Here is a 15,894-nt window from a genome sequence, read left to right on the forward strand (position 1 = left end):
TGGTCATTCCTTCTGATGCAAGAAATGCTAACTTATCCCTGTACAGATGCCTATATGAAAACCATTGTTTTTGGTCATTCTGTTTTTACACAATGACAATTCATGGTATAATTATTTTTGTTCATTGTGTTAATGTGCATAACAGCAAAACAATTTTACTTGCGATGAACTTAAAGTTGTGACTACTGGCATCAGTCGTATACTTAGTACATTTTTAATAAGTTTTTTTTACATCTTTACTTTTTGATTAGGATAATACAATGTCCGTCTTAAGACAGACAAGTAGTTTTCTGTTTTCATCTGCTATTAAAAAAATTCTCTGCTAAAGTGGCCTCATAGCTTAAGCTTGGAAAGGCACTGGTGGACATGTGTCAAATGTGAAAACTTTAAATATTAAAAGTAAGAAGCCTTCAACGTGGCAAGTGAGGATCAAGAGGAGTTTTAGTGTGTACTAGAAATGCTGATGATAAATGAAATCCATGGCTGTTCCAAGTTATAAAATTACGCTGAAATCATTGCATCAGTGTAGCAGGTTCCTGCTTTAAAAGAGGAAAAATTAGTTTTGAGTGTGACTTCATGTTAATATAGTGTGGAAAGTTTTTGTGAATAACACCTTTACATAACTGCAGAAGCATGCACTCGGCATTGCTTGTCAGCCTGCTCACGCTTTTATTAAAGGGCTTTTTGAGAGAGTTTAATATGCACTCAGCCATCATGCATCATGTCTGTGAAAACAAGCCCAAATGTAATGTAATCGTTTTTCTTCGGTTTGAATTGAAACAGGTACCGATTCTAATGCGTTTTTTTTTTTCGTGAGAATTGATCCTTGGAACAGGTAATGCACACCAATTGGATACAAAACCAAAAGCACACTAGAAATTGGTGGCACGATAAAATCGGGTAATTACGGCAACACCATGATGCATATAGAAAAAAATAGTTATCACAGCAGCATGCATTGACTTCTATATATGCATTAGCGTGTAATTCTATGATGGAATGTTGGCATAGGAATTAAGAGCTAGACCGAAGTAGTTGCACAGGTGCAGATTGAACTTTTCAGTTCCGGGCTGCATGTGCCGAGGGAAGAAACTTTTCCACAGAAGCCATGCCATATCACGGTAGACATGTTGATGAAAATAAAAGGGTACACGCTTTGAATGAAACCTATATACATAGTATATGCTGTGCTTTACCATATGCTGTGCCTTTCATTGCCACATGTACTATCAGCAACGAATGAAATGTGAACAAGACAATTGAAACACCAACAGAAAAATTAGAAAATTTTTTAATGGGGAAGCTCAATACAAGCACAGGTTAATTTCACTTTGAAAGTGCAAACACTGCCCTTAAGAAGTGTTAATTGACCCAACTTGTATTTCCTCTCAAGGAACTGATATGTTCGTGTTTTTGTGTTAGCATTTCATTTCTCTTGTTAAGAGTTTCATTCGTTGCTGATAGTACCACATGCACATATCTGCTCTCTATTTTTGATCGCATAAACATTGGGCCTTGCATTCTCTCCTTGACATAACTAAGTGATGCACTGGTGTAAGGTTTGCATAGTAAGAGAGCATGTTGTTGCTGTTTCAAGGACGATGAGTCATCGGTGGAGTTTGCCAACCGGGTCAAGTCCAAGATTGCCGAGCAGGGTGGCCTCCTTGACTTGAACTGGGATGGTTTGCTCAAGCGCTCCTATGTCAAGCGAGAGTGGAAGGAACAGCAACAGAAGGACTTCAGCCAACGCCTCAAGCTCACATGAGCCCGGGGATGGAGAGAGAGAGAGAGACTGCTTGGACGCACATGTACATAGCACGGGTTGGTTTAGTTTTAGTTTCTACGCAAAGCTCTTTCATCAACACGCCAACCAGTGAAAGGGGTACGCAGAGGTGATAGTTTATTCATATGGAAACAGATATGTACAATCTTGTGATCAGTTGCGTACTCAGGCCGTGTATATATAATGATGTTCAGTGTTTGGCATAGCTTGCTAAGCAGATGACTGCAACTGCTTGCAGGTTGGTTCAAACTGTGATAGCATGTTGGCCTTTTAAAAAAGACGAAAAAAAAATTATGAAGAGCTTGTCAAGTTGTTGCAGATGAAATGAGATGTGCTATCTCTGAATACCTCAATAAAGTTAAGTTTTGGACGCACAAGACAAATTCTGAATTGCTCGTGGCTAATAATGTAGTGTATGATAATTACTACAAGATGTGATGAGGCTTGGGTGCAGGCTGCTAAAGTGCCATTGTACAACGCAGGAGTTCACACTTTCATTTTTTACACTTTCATTCTTTGGAGCTGGTCAGCCGGAGAACCCAGGCTCTATCCCGGCTGTGGCGGCCGCGTTTTGATGGAGGTGAAACACAAAAGGTGCCCATGTGCTGTGCGATGTTAGTGCACGTTGAAGGTTCCCAGGTGGTCTGAATTAATCCGGAGCCCTCCATTATGGTGTCCCTCATAGCCCGAGTCGCTTCAGGAGGTTTTAACCCCGCATGCCACCTCTTTGGAACTGGAACAGTCTGTCACTTTCCGAGCGATTAAAATGTGCACAGTGACTTGCACACTAGTTAGCCAGGACACACAGCCCAGGCTGCCTGATTGAAACTAGAATGGTTTGTTCTTTGGAATGCCACCCACTTTCCGAGGCCTGGGAGATAGCTTTATCCTGGCAGATGCTAGGAAGTGGACTTCTTGCGAAAGTAGTTCACTATCCTTTGCCAGTGGGACATTGTTCGGAATGACACAGTGGGCTTGATCAAGCTTGGGGCAGGGCCAGAGTCCGTGGTGTGTGTGGCGTCTGTTGCCTGCTGCTCATTTGGTTCCCGGGAGTGCCTGTTGCGTTTCTTCAGCTTCTTGTATTTGTTGCGCACCAGGTGTGATTTAGTGTGAGACATCATGGCTCGCTTGAGCTGCAAAACAATTTCCACCACAGCTTTTGCCACTTCAGCTGGTGATGCTTCCTTCTCTGATAGGACTGACCACTTCTCCTCTGCTATGCCGTGTGGGGTCTGGAATACAAAGGAAAGGAAACAAAGGTAGCTTAGAAGTGCACTGGCAGATGGCATTTATCTCAAGGACCTCACCTCTAAGATCTTCAGAGGCACGCCAAACTGGCCACCAGCTGCTCCTCCAGTTGAGACTACAGGCACCACAAAGTGATCACTCCAGACGAATTGTTCCACTTCATGAGCTGCACAAGGACCCCCTGCATGCGAGCATTATGCCACTCTGTCTTACTCCTTTTCATTCTTGTGTCTTTCTGCAGGCAGCAAACTGATATTCTGGTAATCACAGTCACTGCATTTGTGAACACTGAGCACTTAACATTGTGGACAGTTAAAACATTGTGGAAGCAAGGAACTTTCCACTCCTGGCAGCATTACTATAGCGGTGGCATTGCAGTGTAATAAATTTCAGCATTTGAGACAAAAGTCTTGTTCAGATTCAGTGTAGGCAAATATAGCGCCCACATATAGGTGCCGTTTCTCTTCCTGGCTAAATAAAAGCACTCTTGCCTTGTACCTATCATGCAGGCCATTTATGCAGTATCGGGAAGCTTTAAATGTATTCATCTGCCATTGTTCACAAAAGAAAGTCTGACAGTTTGTGGAAACTGCATCCAGGTCTTGTTTGTTTCTTTTAGGTGATTATGCATGTTGTCATACCTTCTACTACGATGCATGTGTCGAAAGCACGTGCCACTGCACTTTCACGCTCTTTCACAGAGTTTCCAAGGAACAGGTTTCTTCCATAATTTACTGCTGCAAATGAGCCATCGCTGTTCTGCTGCACTTTGCCAGTGAACATCTGCAACAAAAGACCAGCCACAATTAGCTTCCTGAAAACTGGTAGCAACAGGTTTCCCACCTTGTCATCTCGCTTGGGCAGGATGTGAAAGACTCGTGGGTCAGTCTGACCATTGTTGACTCGGCATTCATGGAATGTCCTTGCCACTACATCAGGTGCACCAAAGAATCCTCCAGTGACAACAGCCAGGTTGGGCCTCTTTGCAAGCTCCTTGCCGATCTCCCTGAGAATTGTGTGGACATGAAAGGTTACACCGGCACAAAGGGATTGGAGCAGGCTTTACATTCATTTTTATAATGGTGGAACAGTCAACCTTTAGTGCAGGAAGCACAGAAACAGCTTGCGTGTTTCAGTCGGCACAGTTCTGGACCGACTTGATGCCATGTATACCCATCGAGTGCCAGCCTATCCATTCAGTGTTTAATCTTGGTATGAAGGCCAGTGATGCCATTATTTAAGAAAATTGCAGTGTTGGGAAGGTGACGACATTTAGGAAAAAAGGTCCACAGTAGCATCTTGTTTGTTCAGTGGGCTTCATTGCTAATGGACTGGTTAAACATGCATTGCTAGACTGCCTGCTCAGTGTACATCTGCCAGTTTGCACTAGAGTACTGAAAAGCGAGTGCTGATGTCTACACATTCAGTTTTTCGACTACTAAAAGTGCGCCTGCGTTGAATTGGAGGCGAAATTCAAAATGTGTCACTATTGTGCAGGGCAGTCAAATCTAATTTGGAGTGGTGCTCGAATATTACGCTGGGTTAATGGATGCAAGAGAATTTTAGCTCCAATTGGCAGTCAACATTCACGTGCTTAATCCCCAACTTAATGCAGGTGGGTTCTGTTTAATTATGAACGATGAATTTACTACTTATTGCTTGCTTCTGTGTTGAAAAAGCGTGCATGCATTTATTTCTGCCAATGATGCGTTGACTTCTTGCTGTGAAAATCCACAAAATCTTTTAATGACTTTTGCATGTAGGTAGTATCACGCTATGTTGCCTTTGCGTGTTGTATTCAAACTGAATGCATTTAAAAAGAGCTTTTGAGCTCAAGCATGCTCAGTGTGTCTGATGAAGCTGCGTGGTGACTGCTGTTTTTGCTGGAAATGTGATAGCTTATGTAGGGCTACTATTTCCTATTTTATGCTCATTGTCTATTAATTGCCTCGCTCTATGTGTGCATTCATGCTGAGGAATGAGATCACAAAGCAAAAAAATAATGCACATTTTAATTTCCTTAAGTCTCTTTTAATTTTGAATTGTCGAGAGTAGACTGTGCTGGCAGCATTAGCAAAAAACATTCAATGGGCTGAATATTGAATGTGAGTAAAGACTACCAGACACAAAAACATGCTGCACCCTTTTTTGCTTGTTTTGCTGTTCCTTATTGCTTTAAATTTCAAAACAATATAGGGAGCTGCATGTTTAAACTGTCCTTGACTTTACATCTCTGACTTTCTGCATGCCTGCCACAAACTGTTCTTGTGAAGGTCCTTCACGAACCAATGAGTTTTGCATACAGCATACTCTGTCCTACCACGCTCCAAGTTTGGTGCCCCCTTGAGGCAGCATCTCCTCTCTAATACCTTAACTACGTTTAACTACACATTGTAGAGGCCACTCTAAAGTCGCAACATACTTCATTTCAAGCGCACAAAAGAATTTCAAATTTTAGCCGTTTACCTGCATTTTTGTTGCACTTAGCATTCTCCATTGTGTGGCACAAATTTCACATGATGCCTTCAGCACATAACAAGTGATCAACCTGCCTGAGTACCAACTTGCCGATAACTGAGAATATCAGCATCCCCATTTCCTGCATGTCTGTTTCCTAATGATTAAACGTTAAGGGTAATGACAAAGAACTGGAAGGTGGAGGACACAGGCTTTGCAGTCAACCAACAGTTGTGCAGGTTTACATGGCCTTTGTAATATCTTTGCACTAGTAAAAAGCAGCCTCTCGGAGTGTTTATTTTTCTGACCGGTTAACCGGCTTAATGGGCATCACACTGTTGATGAGATATTTTTTGAGATTATCTGATTGGATTTTGTACATCCGAAACCTGTGACTTGGCTTTCACCTCATTTGGTGGCATGCCTTTGCTGTCATTTTCTTTTATTTGATTGGCAGGAAGGTGCCGCTGAATGAGACAGCGTGCAGTGTTACAGTCGCATTCAGAATATTGAGTGACTTGATCAAAGTGTTCTTTTTTCTACATCCATGTTGGACATTTTTGGAAGCTGCACAAACGATTAGCAAAGATATTGGGGGGGGGGTTCAAGAGTGAAGCACAGGTAATATTCTAGTAATGCTAGTTCAGCGATGCCCACAGCATTAGAGATAATTAAAAGAGCACTTGATCTCACAGATGGTGACAAACTTGAGACCCTGAAGGTTGTTGTGGACAGCTGGTCAGGAGCAGTGAGGCAGAGATTGAAAGCAAAATAATATGTTCACATGATGAAAGAAACTGAATAGCAGGAGGCAGAACATGAACAGTGCTTGCTTTTATACATTTTATAGTGACTGGTGTGTGGTTTTATACTCTTGGGCCCTTTGCGTTGGCCATCTGAACACAAAACTGCAGTACTTCCCAGTGGTCATGCTGTGAACCACAGAACGAGCAGGGACAAAGGCCTGTCGAATAGTTCACTTTCATTGGGTTGTGCAGATAAAAAGGGGGGTAGAACGAACAAGAAAAGAAAAAGAATTGCTACCCAACCAGACGAGATGTGTTCAAAATATAAATTTCAAAAAGAAAATATTAGGTGCACACTGAAGCAACAGTGGTGACTATGTCACAGCCACAGTAACCAACCCTCCCCTCTATACTGGGGCACAAGCTGCTGTTTACATAAAGTGCAAAAATCCTGTTCCTGTTTCCTTCTGAATGCCAAGGCGCAGTATCACTGACGTTCACTTTACCAACTAAGCTGTTTTTAAGTTTACTATTGCAGTAAAGGTGCTGTGAACATGGGGGGATTACCAAAGCAGGCCCACACAGCTGTAACTGGCGAGCATCTTGCATGTCACTTAAGGGGTCTCTAGTTTTTCAGAGCGATTAGAGTTACACATCTGGTGCAGTGCTATATGCATCAGATGCTCTTGGCAACGCTCACGTTGTTTGCAGTGGGCCCAGGTATGACACTCATAGATCTGTTGACTTCACTCATTTGGACCGCAGGTGCATGCATTGAATGAAGGGAAAGCACGCACAGGAGGCTGTTCTGGTGAGTGTTAGGAAGAGGTTTGATACACTCGAACCGTTTGCCAATTGTCAGTGTGAAGAGTTGGCTGCACGTACTCAGTGGGCCAAGATCAGTATTGATGTCAGGGCTCCATGGTCAGCAGATAACTTGCATTTAGTGATTTCTGCTGCACCAGCACTTCATGCAGCAGGTTGTAATTTGATGAAGATATGCTGATCAAACCACTTTGCCACCCTGAATGCTATTCTGACATGACGACTGATGCATGCACAGTCATATACTTTCTAGCAGACAGCCAAATGAGGTGAAAAATGAGCCGCAGTTTTCCGAAATTCTAAATCTACTCTGGAAATTTACTGGAAGGGCATTGTATATACCTCTCTGCTTGCCCGCAAGTAAGCTGTTGCAGTTGAGTATATATGCAAATGTCTTTAGTACAGCTCACCTGCATACTTGGGGACAGTGCACTGCAGTGCTGTGTGGGTAATTTAAGTTTAAGTCAGCACAGTGCATCTTGAAAAGAGCCAGGCCAAGTCTAGAACAACATATATTTAACGTGGGCATTTTTGTCAGCTTTTTGACTATGTTCTTACTGTGTGTCAACAGGCCATTGGAAGTGTCACTGCCATTACTTGCACTGAATTCAGATGAGGCATTATTTATGCGTGCAGCCTTGTCGCGTGACAATTCTTGAAAACTTATTGAAACAAATAACCTTGTGCACAGTTTGTCGTTTGCATTAGAGGTGCCGGCCTTCTCATCCTAAGTGTTCAAATATGCTTGTTGTGAGTGGTCCTCACTTACTTTGGTGAGCAGTGTTATAGCTGTTGTTAGAGCTGTGACCTGTTTGTTGTAGTGGGCATGAATGACACTATACACTGTTGCAGTCATTTCCACGGAACTTGTTTTCTACTCATGGCACTTTTATGGGGGATCTGTAAAACATGGGCTTTGTATTATATGTGACTTTCTAAGTTTGGAAAGACTGTTTGCATTTGCTAACTGTGCAGCTGAATCAAGAGTGCTTCATGTTGTTCAAGCGTTTGAGGGAATGCTCAACAGAGAGTTTTTAGTTTCCATGACATCTGTGCTCTCTCTGTGTTGGGTGTGCATGACTGGAAATAAACATTGTAACGCACTTGCATATTTCTACAGATCTTGTCGACTGCAGCTTGCTGCTCCCGGCGATGTACACACACGTTTCCAGCGATGGAATCTCTCTCTTGATAAAAGTGACCTGTAAATAGTGGTGCAAGAAGAGACGGTAAACATTCGGCCAACAGACATATGAGTTAAATGAGGGAGGTTATACTACTTACCAGACATTGCATCGTGGCTTCTGCTGCAGCATCCTTTGGAGTCTCTGAAGTGTCTGGGCTTGTTGCACGTCGTATCCGTATCCTCAGTATGCTCTCAAACTCTGGGTTGTCCCTCTAGAATGGAGTTTTTTCATTTTATTTACAGTGTTAGAAGACATGCTTATTTTATAGGAGCTTGTGCTTTCATACTATTGTAATTATTTACTTCCACACTTGTGGCAAACCATCAAGAAAGACATTCCACAACTGAGAAAGGACCTAGCATGTTAAAAAAAAAGAAGAAAGGGAGACCATAATCACAATGCAAAGTGTATAAGTGCTAAAATGTTGGGGCAGCCATATATTTGTTGCAAGATAAGCACTGTCACAGTGCAGCAAAATTGAAAAAGTGAGTCTAATGTACATAGCTTTTTCACGCCTATACATGCTGATCAAGTTGTCATTGAGCTGTCTTCAAGCTCTAATCCTGATTGCAATGACTGCACTTTGATAAGAGCAAAACACGAGGGTACCAAAATATATCTGCACACATTAAGGTCAGCTAGCCCGCGCTATTCACATAAGGGCGCTTGTGATTCCCTGGTCAAACCCTCCAATAAGGGTCAAGATGTTCGCCTGCAAGCGTACAATTAAGAAACGTTACCAACAACTGAAAATTTCATACCATCGCACTACCAGAAACTGAAAATTTCATACCATCACACTACCAGCAGCTGAAAATTTCATACCATCACGTACCCTGCCCTCATCCACATCTCGACGTTGCTGAAGCACGTATGCTTCATAGAATTCAAACACCCACTCTCGTTACACCTTCCCAAATATTCCATTTCTGTCTTCGTTCTGACCCTCCTGTTCCAACTGTCCTGCTCTATATGCCAGTCTAGAGCACTGCCTCTTTTTCTGTCCTGTCACCCTGTCTCCACATACCCTTCCCTTCGCCCCCTCCTGGAGTACCTGGCTGTCGTTGGTGCGGCTGGAAGACCAGCTTGCCTAAGTCAACCAGGCGGAGGATATGCTGAGCGCTTAATTTGCATTCTGTACTGAAGTGTCTCTCCTTTTCTCTCCCTAGTTGCTCCTTTTGGCATTGCTGTATAATATACTCCTGCTAGCATTGCATTTGGCAAAGTATGAGCAAGAACAAATGGGAGTAGTGACATGTTCTATGGGTTTATGGGGGTTTAACGTCCCAAAGCGACTCAGGCTATGAGAGACGCCATAGTGACATGTGATGCACTGCGTTATTAAATGTACTACTATAGCAGCCGAGCATTAGTTCTTTGTGGTAGTTTGTATCACACTCCTGAAGTGTTACGCAGCAAGTCTGTCCAATATCACAAATTATTGGTGTACAGAACGTGTAGCATGCTCTTAATTTGCCTATGAAATACTGCTAAAAATTAACCCTGGATTTAGTGTTGAATTAGTTACAGCTAATACACGGGCTGCGCAGAAGCAGGTTTTGCAAAGCAAGTACATCAGCTGAGCCTCAAGCAAATGAGCATGTCAAGCACAGTCCACTAAAAACGTGCGCGACAGCCCTCATCTGAAAGTTAAAGTTAACGTACATCTTGCTGAAATAGACATTTGGTTTGTATTTTACAGTGGAAACACAAGAAAAAACTGTACTCTCGGAGCTGTTCCAGAAACATGCAATCTGTAGCAAAATCGAAATGTGAACATCACACAAAGTGCCCTTGGTGAATTAAACCTGAAGGTGAGACTAACATTAGTTGAGAAACACCAATGTGGGCCAACCAAAACTAACTAGTTGCATATGACACTGTTCCTCTTTTCATTATATCTGTAGGGCACCACTGAAAGCCACAAAAGATTACTTTGTTGAAAAAAGAATGTGTCATTAGCTTATGGTTTAATAAGGGCATTTGAAATTAATGCTCTGTATTTTTGCTTGATCCAGGCAGTGTTGACGCCTGCACTGCGCTTTCAAAAAAGTCGAACACAAAAACAATAAAACTGTAAAGCTGACTTTCACTGATTCATCCTAGTTGAGACAGGCAATACTATGTGTTTCAATTTTCCCATTTAATGCATTCCAAATTAGTATTTACTTGAAATATCATAACATGGCAGTCTGCACTGGACTTCACTTGCAAAAGCAGTCTTGCAATACTTGTATGCACTTTAAGGCTCGATCAGTATTGTCTCCATATGCAGGGATAATGCAGTACATGACTGGCACAATATACACATCCACTGATTGCAGCTATCAATAAAAGCATGAGCTACTTACAGCAATGAGGTCATTGCCCATCAGTGATGTAAACCAGCATGGAATGGGGCCCTCGTCACACTTGACCAAAACCACATGCTTCCTGTGCTCAATGTAGAATACCTGAAATAATTGATTCCGAGTTAATGCTTCTGGACACACAATGCTGAGCTCTGTAACTTGCCTGTTGCTCAGAGGTTCTTGATGCTGTGAATTCCTTTGTGATCAAAACAATCACAACTTTTGCCTGTACAGCCTTTTGTTGAAACCGTGTCAATTTTTCCAGTTTCTCTCCCGCCAGCATAGATACGACACTCGCGTCACTGGCCTGTGATGTGAGGCGGCACACAGAACGACCTTCTGTTGCAGAATATGTGGCGTACCCTGAAAAGAACAGAGAAATTAAATATACGCTCACTTGTTCAGTGTCAAATGTTATAAGAGCGTTCACCAGGTGTGTAACTCACCAGGTCCTTCATGTTCTCGAAGTGAGCTCAGCCGCTTGTGTTCCAGGATACGGTTGTTGGCCTCCCTGTAAGTGTCACTGAAGACTCTCTCACCCTCAGGAATGGGTGCAAGCTCTCGAGGTGTATTAGGGTTGGTGGGAATGCTTTCTGTATCTGAGCAGCTCTCTCTTGCTTCATTCAGCTCAGTTGTACTCCAGACCTTGAACCCATCCTGCTCTAGCATACGTGCGATGTCCTGTGCCTGTGAAAAGTGCACTCTGTAAGCACAAATTCATACCTGCGCAGGTGTAAGGCATGCCTACCATATCCTTCTGCTTTGGATGGGCGGTTATGACGATGAGCTCTTTGGTCTCCGCTGGCTCGAGTGGCTCTGCTGCGCAAAGGCTGGGAGCGGCTTCTGGCATGGAGGTCAGTCGAAATCCTGACATCTCATCAACAGTGGCAAGGGTGCTCAGGTGGGAATTTCGTTTGATCTGCAGTGAAAGTGCAGTCCATCAATCACACTGCCAGAACAAACACTGCCATGTACAGTACCTTTAGGCTTGACGTCTTGCTGCGCCGCTCAGCAATCTGTTCTCGTTTTACTGTCTGTCTATAGCGTTCAGCAATCTCTTTGGCAACTCGCTTCAAGTTGGTTTCGTCCCAGACTCTGTAGTCATACTTGTACCCCTCCCCCGTGGGAGTGGAGCCAGCAGGTGCACTAAGTTCTGGCTTTCCTTGACCTGTCTCATGCTCTGACTGCTTCCAGGCTGCTATGTACTGAGTGGAGGCAAACTGAATAGCGAGGCACTCTGGGGGCCAGGTCTCGAGGAAGTTGACAGGAATGATCACTTTGTGAAGCACATCTGCGAGCTTGACCTGTGCACAAAATTGTGGCAGTGATCAGAACATGTGATTACGTATGGTGCACGGCTCTGCCTATTTGTCAATCCACTTGCCTCTCGGTTTGTCCATTGAGTCTTGCCATACATGGGGCTAATGAGAGGCACAAATAAATGGCATTCGCTCACTGCATAGTTGAGCGCATCCTGCCAGTCACTTCCAATCTTGATTTCGTCAATATCCTAGAAGGTTGTACAGATTAGTCATAAATTCATAGTGCTGCAGTCATGTTGTGCTGATGTCTAATGCAATGCAGTACTTACTAGGTACACACTGAAGTTCATCTTGTGTAATTCTTGTTTGAGGTTCAGAGCATGTTGCGCAGTCTCTGCTCGAACATAACTTATTAGTATGGGCTTTGGTTCATTTCTGAAATGAAGAGCATGGGAATCAATGAGACATATTCATATAATAAATTAGTTATTTTCAGCTGTATTAGGGTTACAGAATTTAATTAGTCACGTGAAAAACGTAACCAACTTAACTGCAGCACTTTTCGATTACTCTGGGTAATGTGCTGCTTCAGTGAATGTATGGTTGTGACAAACTGTTTGGGAAAAGTACACTATGCTACAATGAAGCTTGCAGTTTAATACTGAGTGTGTACCCCTAAGCAAAAACTTCCTTGATTAGCTTGAGTTTTTGGTTGTTCAATTCAGAATGGCGAATATCCTTCAAGTAGGGCAAGGATGTGAAAGAAAAAAGGGAGAGGAACTATACGACTTGAAGCAGTCAAGGATATGGTTAGTCACAGGCATCCTCAAGGCAGCTGATTATCTGAACAAACAACTAGACGTTTCTTGTAATTCGAAAGTGTGCCTCTGAAGGAACATATACACTTACGGCAGATATAAAAGGAAGTTCTCCATTGCCTGTTCAAATATGTAGGTTGAAATGTGAACATTTTGTGCATTCCTGACAGCGTCTTGACAGGTTATGCTTGAAACATGCACGTCACATATAATTGGAGTAAAACTGTATGGTGCATTATATTTATGTTGTTTTGAAATTGCCAAGAACAGCATCCACACCAAAGGTTTTTGGCAGCATTAATTTCAAATGCTTATAATTTATTATTTCTTTGTTGCTCTGAGACCACTTCAAAGAAAAGAAAATATGAGCTTATACTTGAACATTGGACTATGATAGATGTAAATTTTCTCAAGTGTCATTTCACCTTTCTACAAAAGATGCCATAATATAGTATGCTTACTGCCACACAGCAACAGCATATGGCTAATAGCAACAGTAAAATGATCAAAACAGAAGCAAAGAAGAAAATAAGTTCATTAAGTAGTGTGATTAGTTAAATGAAATGCATCATAAACTCTTTTAAAGCTGAAATTAGCAAATAAAATATTTCTAGCTATGAGTGCAGTGCAGTAACTGGTCTGGATACCTGCAAATGCGTATCCAACTGTTTCTACAAGTCAGGGCTTGTACTTTGTTAAGCGTTGGAAAATATATATATATATATATATATATGCAAGGAAGCACAATGTCACCTGTACTGCTAGCAGACATTCATGAGGAAGTTACTTTGCAATGCCTGACGGATGCCCAGCATGCGTTCTGCGGGAATTTTCTGGTGTCTGGTGCCAATACATGAAATAGGAACAACTAGATGCAGCAGATGTCCAGTCGGCATTCTCCATTTGACCTGGTAGCAGCGCCGTCAGTGCGCCCTGTGCGCGATTTTTTACACGTTTCTTGCGGTCTAAGCGTGCCGCTTGATGATGTTAAGTCGGAAAGCGCAAGATGCAATTCTGCGGAAATGTTATCTATAAGCGGATGCCATGATGGCGAAACATTTATAAATCTCACGATGCTGATCGTAGCAGCTGACGATCTGGTTCGCCAACATAGCGGCTGCTGTGACATTGGTGCATGAGGCCACGTGATCAATGCATGCCATGCCAACAATATTGAAAAGCTCTATGGCGTCAGCAACGACGCACTGTGCTGCGTGATACATGTGAGTGAAAGCGTGACGGAGCCTGACGGAGCAAAGGAATTGGAAGGCGGGGCGGGTCATTGCGCAACGCACCTAAGCCACTGCAGTTGCATGGGTTCAAATAACATACGAAATTTAATGGGAAGCAAATGCAGTGACAAGCAGCGCAAGCAACATAGCTATCGTTTTTGGACGCCGCGGGGGATGTGGAAGGGTCGCCCAGGCATGAAGCAGCTGCACAAGTGGATATAGGAATGCCGCATCGAGGCATTCTACGTACACTACAGCACATGCTCCACTGCCAAAGCTCACATGATACGCTTCTGGCTCCTCAGAGCACAGTGGAGGGGGGGAATATAACTCATGGAGAGAGTGAGAGAAAGAAATGCGTGCAATAACCGTGCGCCCACAATAAGGACATGCGTGCACGAAAAGGCACACCCAAGCGGAACTAAAAAATTAGCTGTGGTTTAACTACTGAACCTAGTTAGAGAGCGAAAGCTGTGGTGTATCGAGCAACTAGATGCGGCTTGGCGTCTATAACATTGAGTGTGTTCCAGACAACTTCGCTAATCACTTAATTGGACCAGCTGCAATTTACATGCTCATAACTAAATTATTCATGAACGCCTCAGTACATAACTCGAAGATACGTTTCTAAGACATCTGTGCATTCACTAGACGCACGCCATCTGCTGGACCATTGCCGTACATTGCGTGTTGGGGTTTCAGTGATGGTGCTACGACCGCATGCTATGCACGAAGGAAATTCACCGGAAACGTACTTTGCTACTCGCTTAATTCGGATATCTGTATTTTACATGCTCATAATTAAGTTATTCATGCACGCCTCAGTACATATCCTGAAGATAAGTTTCTTAGACATCTGTGCATTCACTAGACGTGCCTTCATTCACTGCCAAAAGTCGAACAGTCGTGGCAGAGTGGAAGCGTCCCCGTCTTGCATGCCGGAGGCCCTGGTTTGATTCTCACCTGCACCACAATTTTCTTGTAGCTTTCACTCTAAAAGATCACGCAGTGTTTACGCTATGCTAAGTGGCAGGAATCGTGAAACTCAACGAAAGCTCATTGGTATGCGGATGCAAGGATTTTAGGAGCACCCCTTTGAAACAAGGTGGTGGCAGGTGCCACAATGCAGTTTTAAGAACGTTAGCTCTTACTACTTATGTCTGTCAAGGACGCGTCCGTCTGCAATGAAGGTCAAATTGACCAAAGCAGTGACCACGTGACCACGCTATGTCACATAGCAACAGTGGGCACATAGTACCTCAATTGTTACCTGCGCTTTTGATCCGTTATATATGTGCCATTATAGCGGCCATCAAAGTGGGACCTGGCCGGGACCGCTATTTGCATAAAATTTGGGGGCCACCCGTTTGATGCAGAATGCTCGAAAGGGTGTCAAATGACTTGGCATGTTCCGGAGGATAAAATTACTAATTGAGATGAAGCTGGGAGCATGTGTGTGATCGCAACGACGACCTTTTCGCTCCCAAACCGTGCATTCCGAGGACCTTCAGAAGGCCATTACGGCTGAACCTGTAGATGCTATAGAGGTTTGGCTATTGTTAGACTTAAAACGTGGATTCAGCCGTAAAAATACGAGGCTTGAGGCAAACCTCGAAGAAATGCTGCGAAAGTTTCCATGCCGTCCTAACAACGAACTTCCACTTGCGCTAAATCTATTGGAGTGTAAAAAAGTTTTGAAATCACCTAATCTGCGCACAGTGGAGAGCGTCGCAGTGCAACTGCCAATTTAGAGAGATATCCATGTTTTTGGCCTAATACTAGCCAAGCCAAACACGAAACCTCGTCTTCCCGGCATTCCTGCGGTGGATGAAGTGCTCTTTAAGAAACCTGCATAGACGGTGGCGCTAGCTTTCTCTCTATGTAATAGTTATAAACTCTACACCATAACCAACCAGCCGCTTTGCACCATACTGTTCAAACCACTGACGCCACAACTGCGTATTATCTGCTCGCATACTCATCGG

The 15,894-nt window shown here is 43.3% G+C and overlaps 2 protein-coding genes across 3 annotated transcripts in view; one reads left to right on the forward strand and one right to left on the reverse strand.

Moving 5' to 3' along the window:
- The window catches only part of Gpat4 (Glycerol-3-phosphate acyltransferase 4), a 34,263-nt gene extending 26,095 nt beyond the window's left edge, over positions 1 to 8,168 (forward strand). Inside the window, exon 12 of the mRNA XM_077645770.1 lies at positions 1,598 to 8,168. Within this exon, the coding sequence (XP_077501896.1) occupies positions 1,598 to 1,765 (168 nt within the window). The 3' untranslated portion in view covers positions 1,766 to 8,168. The remainder of the gene's footprint in view (positions 1 to 1,597) is intronic.
- The window catches only part of LOC144112932 (uncharacterized), a 140,725-nt gene continuing 126,705 nt past the window's right edge, over positions 1,875 to 15,894 (reverse strand). The window contains exons 5-17 of one of the 2 annotated variants that reach the window (XM_077645768.1): positions 12,189 to 12,294; positions 11,982 to 12,107; positions 11,578 to 11,901; positions 11,346 to 11,516; positions 11,044 to 11,284; positions 10,761 to 10,960; positions 10,598 to 10,699; positions 8,344 to 8,457; positions 8,164 to 8,261; positions 3,875 to 4,037; positions 3,673 to 3,814; positions 3,091 to 3,212; positions 1,875 to 3,015 (exon numbers count right to left, since the gene is read on the reverse strand). In XM_077645768.1, the coding sequence (XP_077501894.1) occupies positions 2,683 to 3,015; positions 3,091 to 3,212; positions 3,673 to 3,814; positions 3,875 to 4,037; positions 8,164 to 8,261; positions 8,344 to 8,457; positions 10,598 to 10,699; positions 10,761 to 10,960; positions 11,044 to 11,284; positions 11,346 to 11,516; positions 11,578 to 11,901; positions 11,982 to 12,107; positions 12,189 to 12,294 (2,242 nt within the window). In that variant the 3' untranslated portion in view covers positions 1,875 to 2,682. Of the gene's footprint in view, positions 3,016 to 3,090; positions 3,213 to 3,672; positions 4,038 to 8,163; positions 8,262 to 8,343; positions 8,458 to 10,597; positions 10,700 to 10,760; positions 10,961 to 11,043; positions 11,285 to 11,345; positions 11,517 to 11,577; positions 11,902 to 11,981; positions 12,108 to 12,188; positions 12,295 to 15,894 lie in introns of both variants that reach the window. The other variant, XM_077645769.1, reaches the window with a different exon arrangement.

The sequence above is a fragment of the Amblyomma americanum genome, chromosome 1 (assembly GCF_052857255.1).
Source record: "Amblyomma americanum isolate KBUSLIRL-KWMA chromosome 1, ASM5285725v1, whole genome shotgun sequence".
Lineage (NCBI taxonomy): Eukaryota > Metazoa > Arthropoda > Arachnida > Ixodida > Ixodidae > Amblyomma > Amblyomma americanum.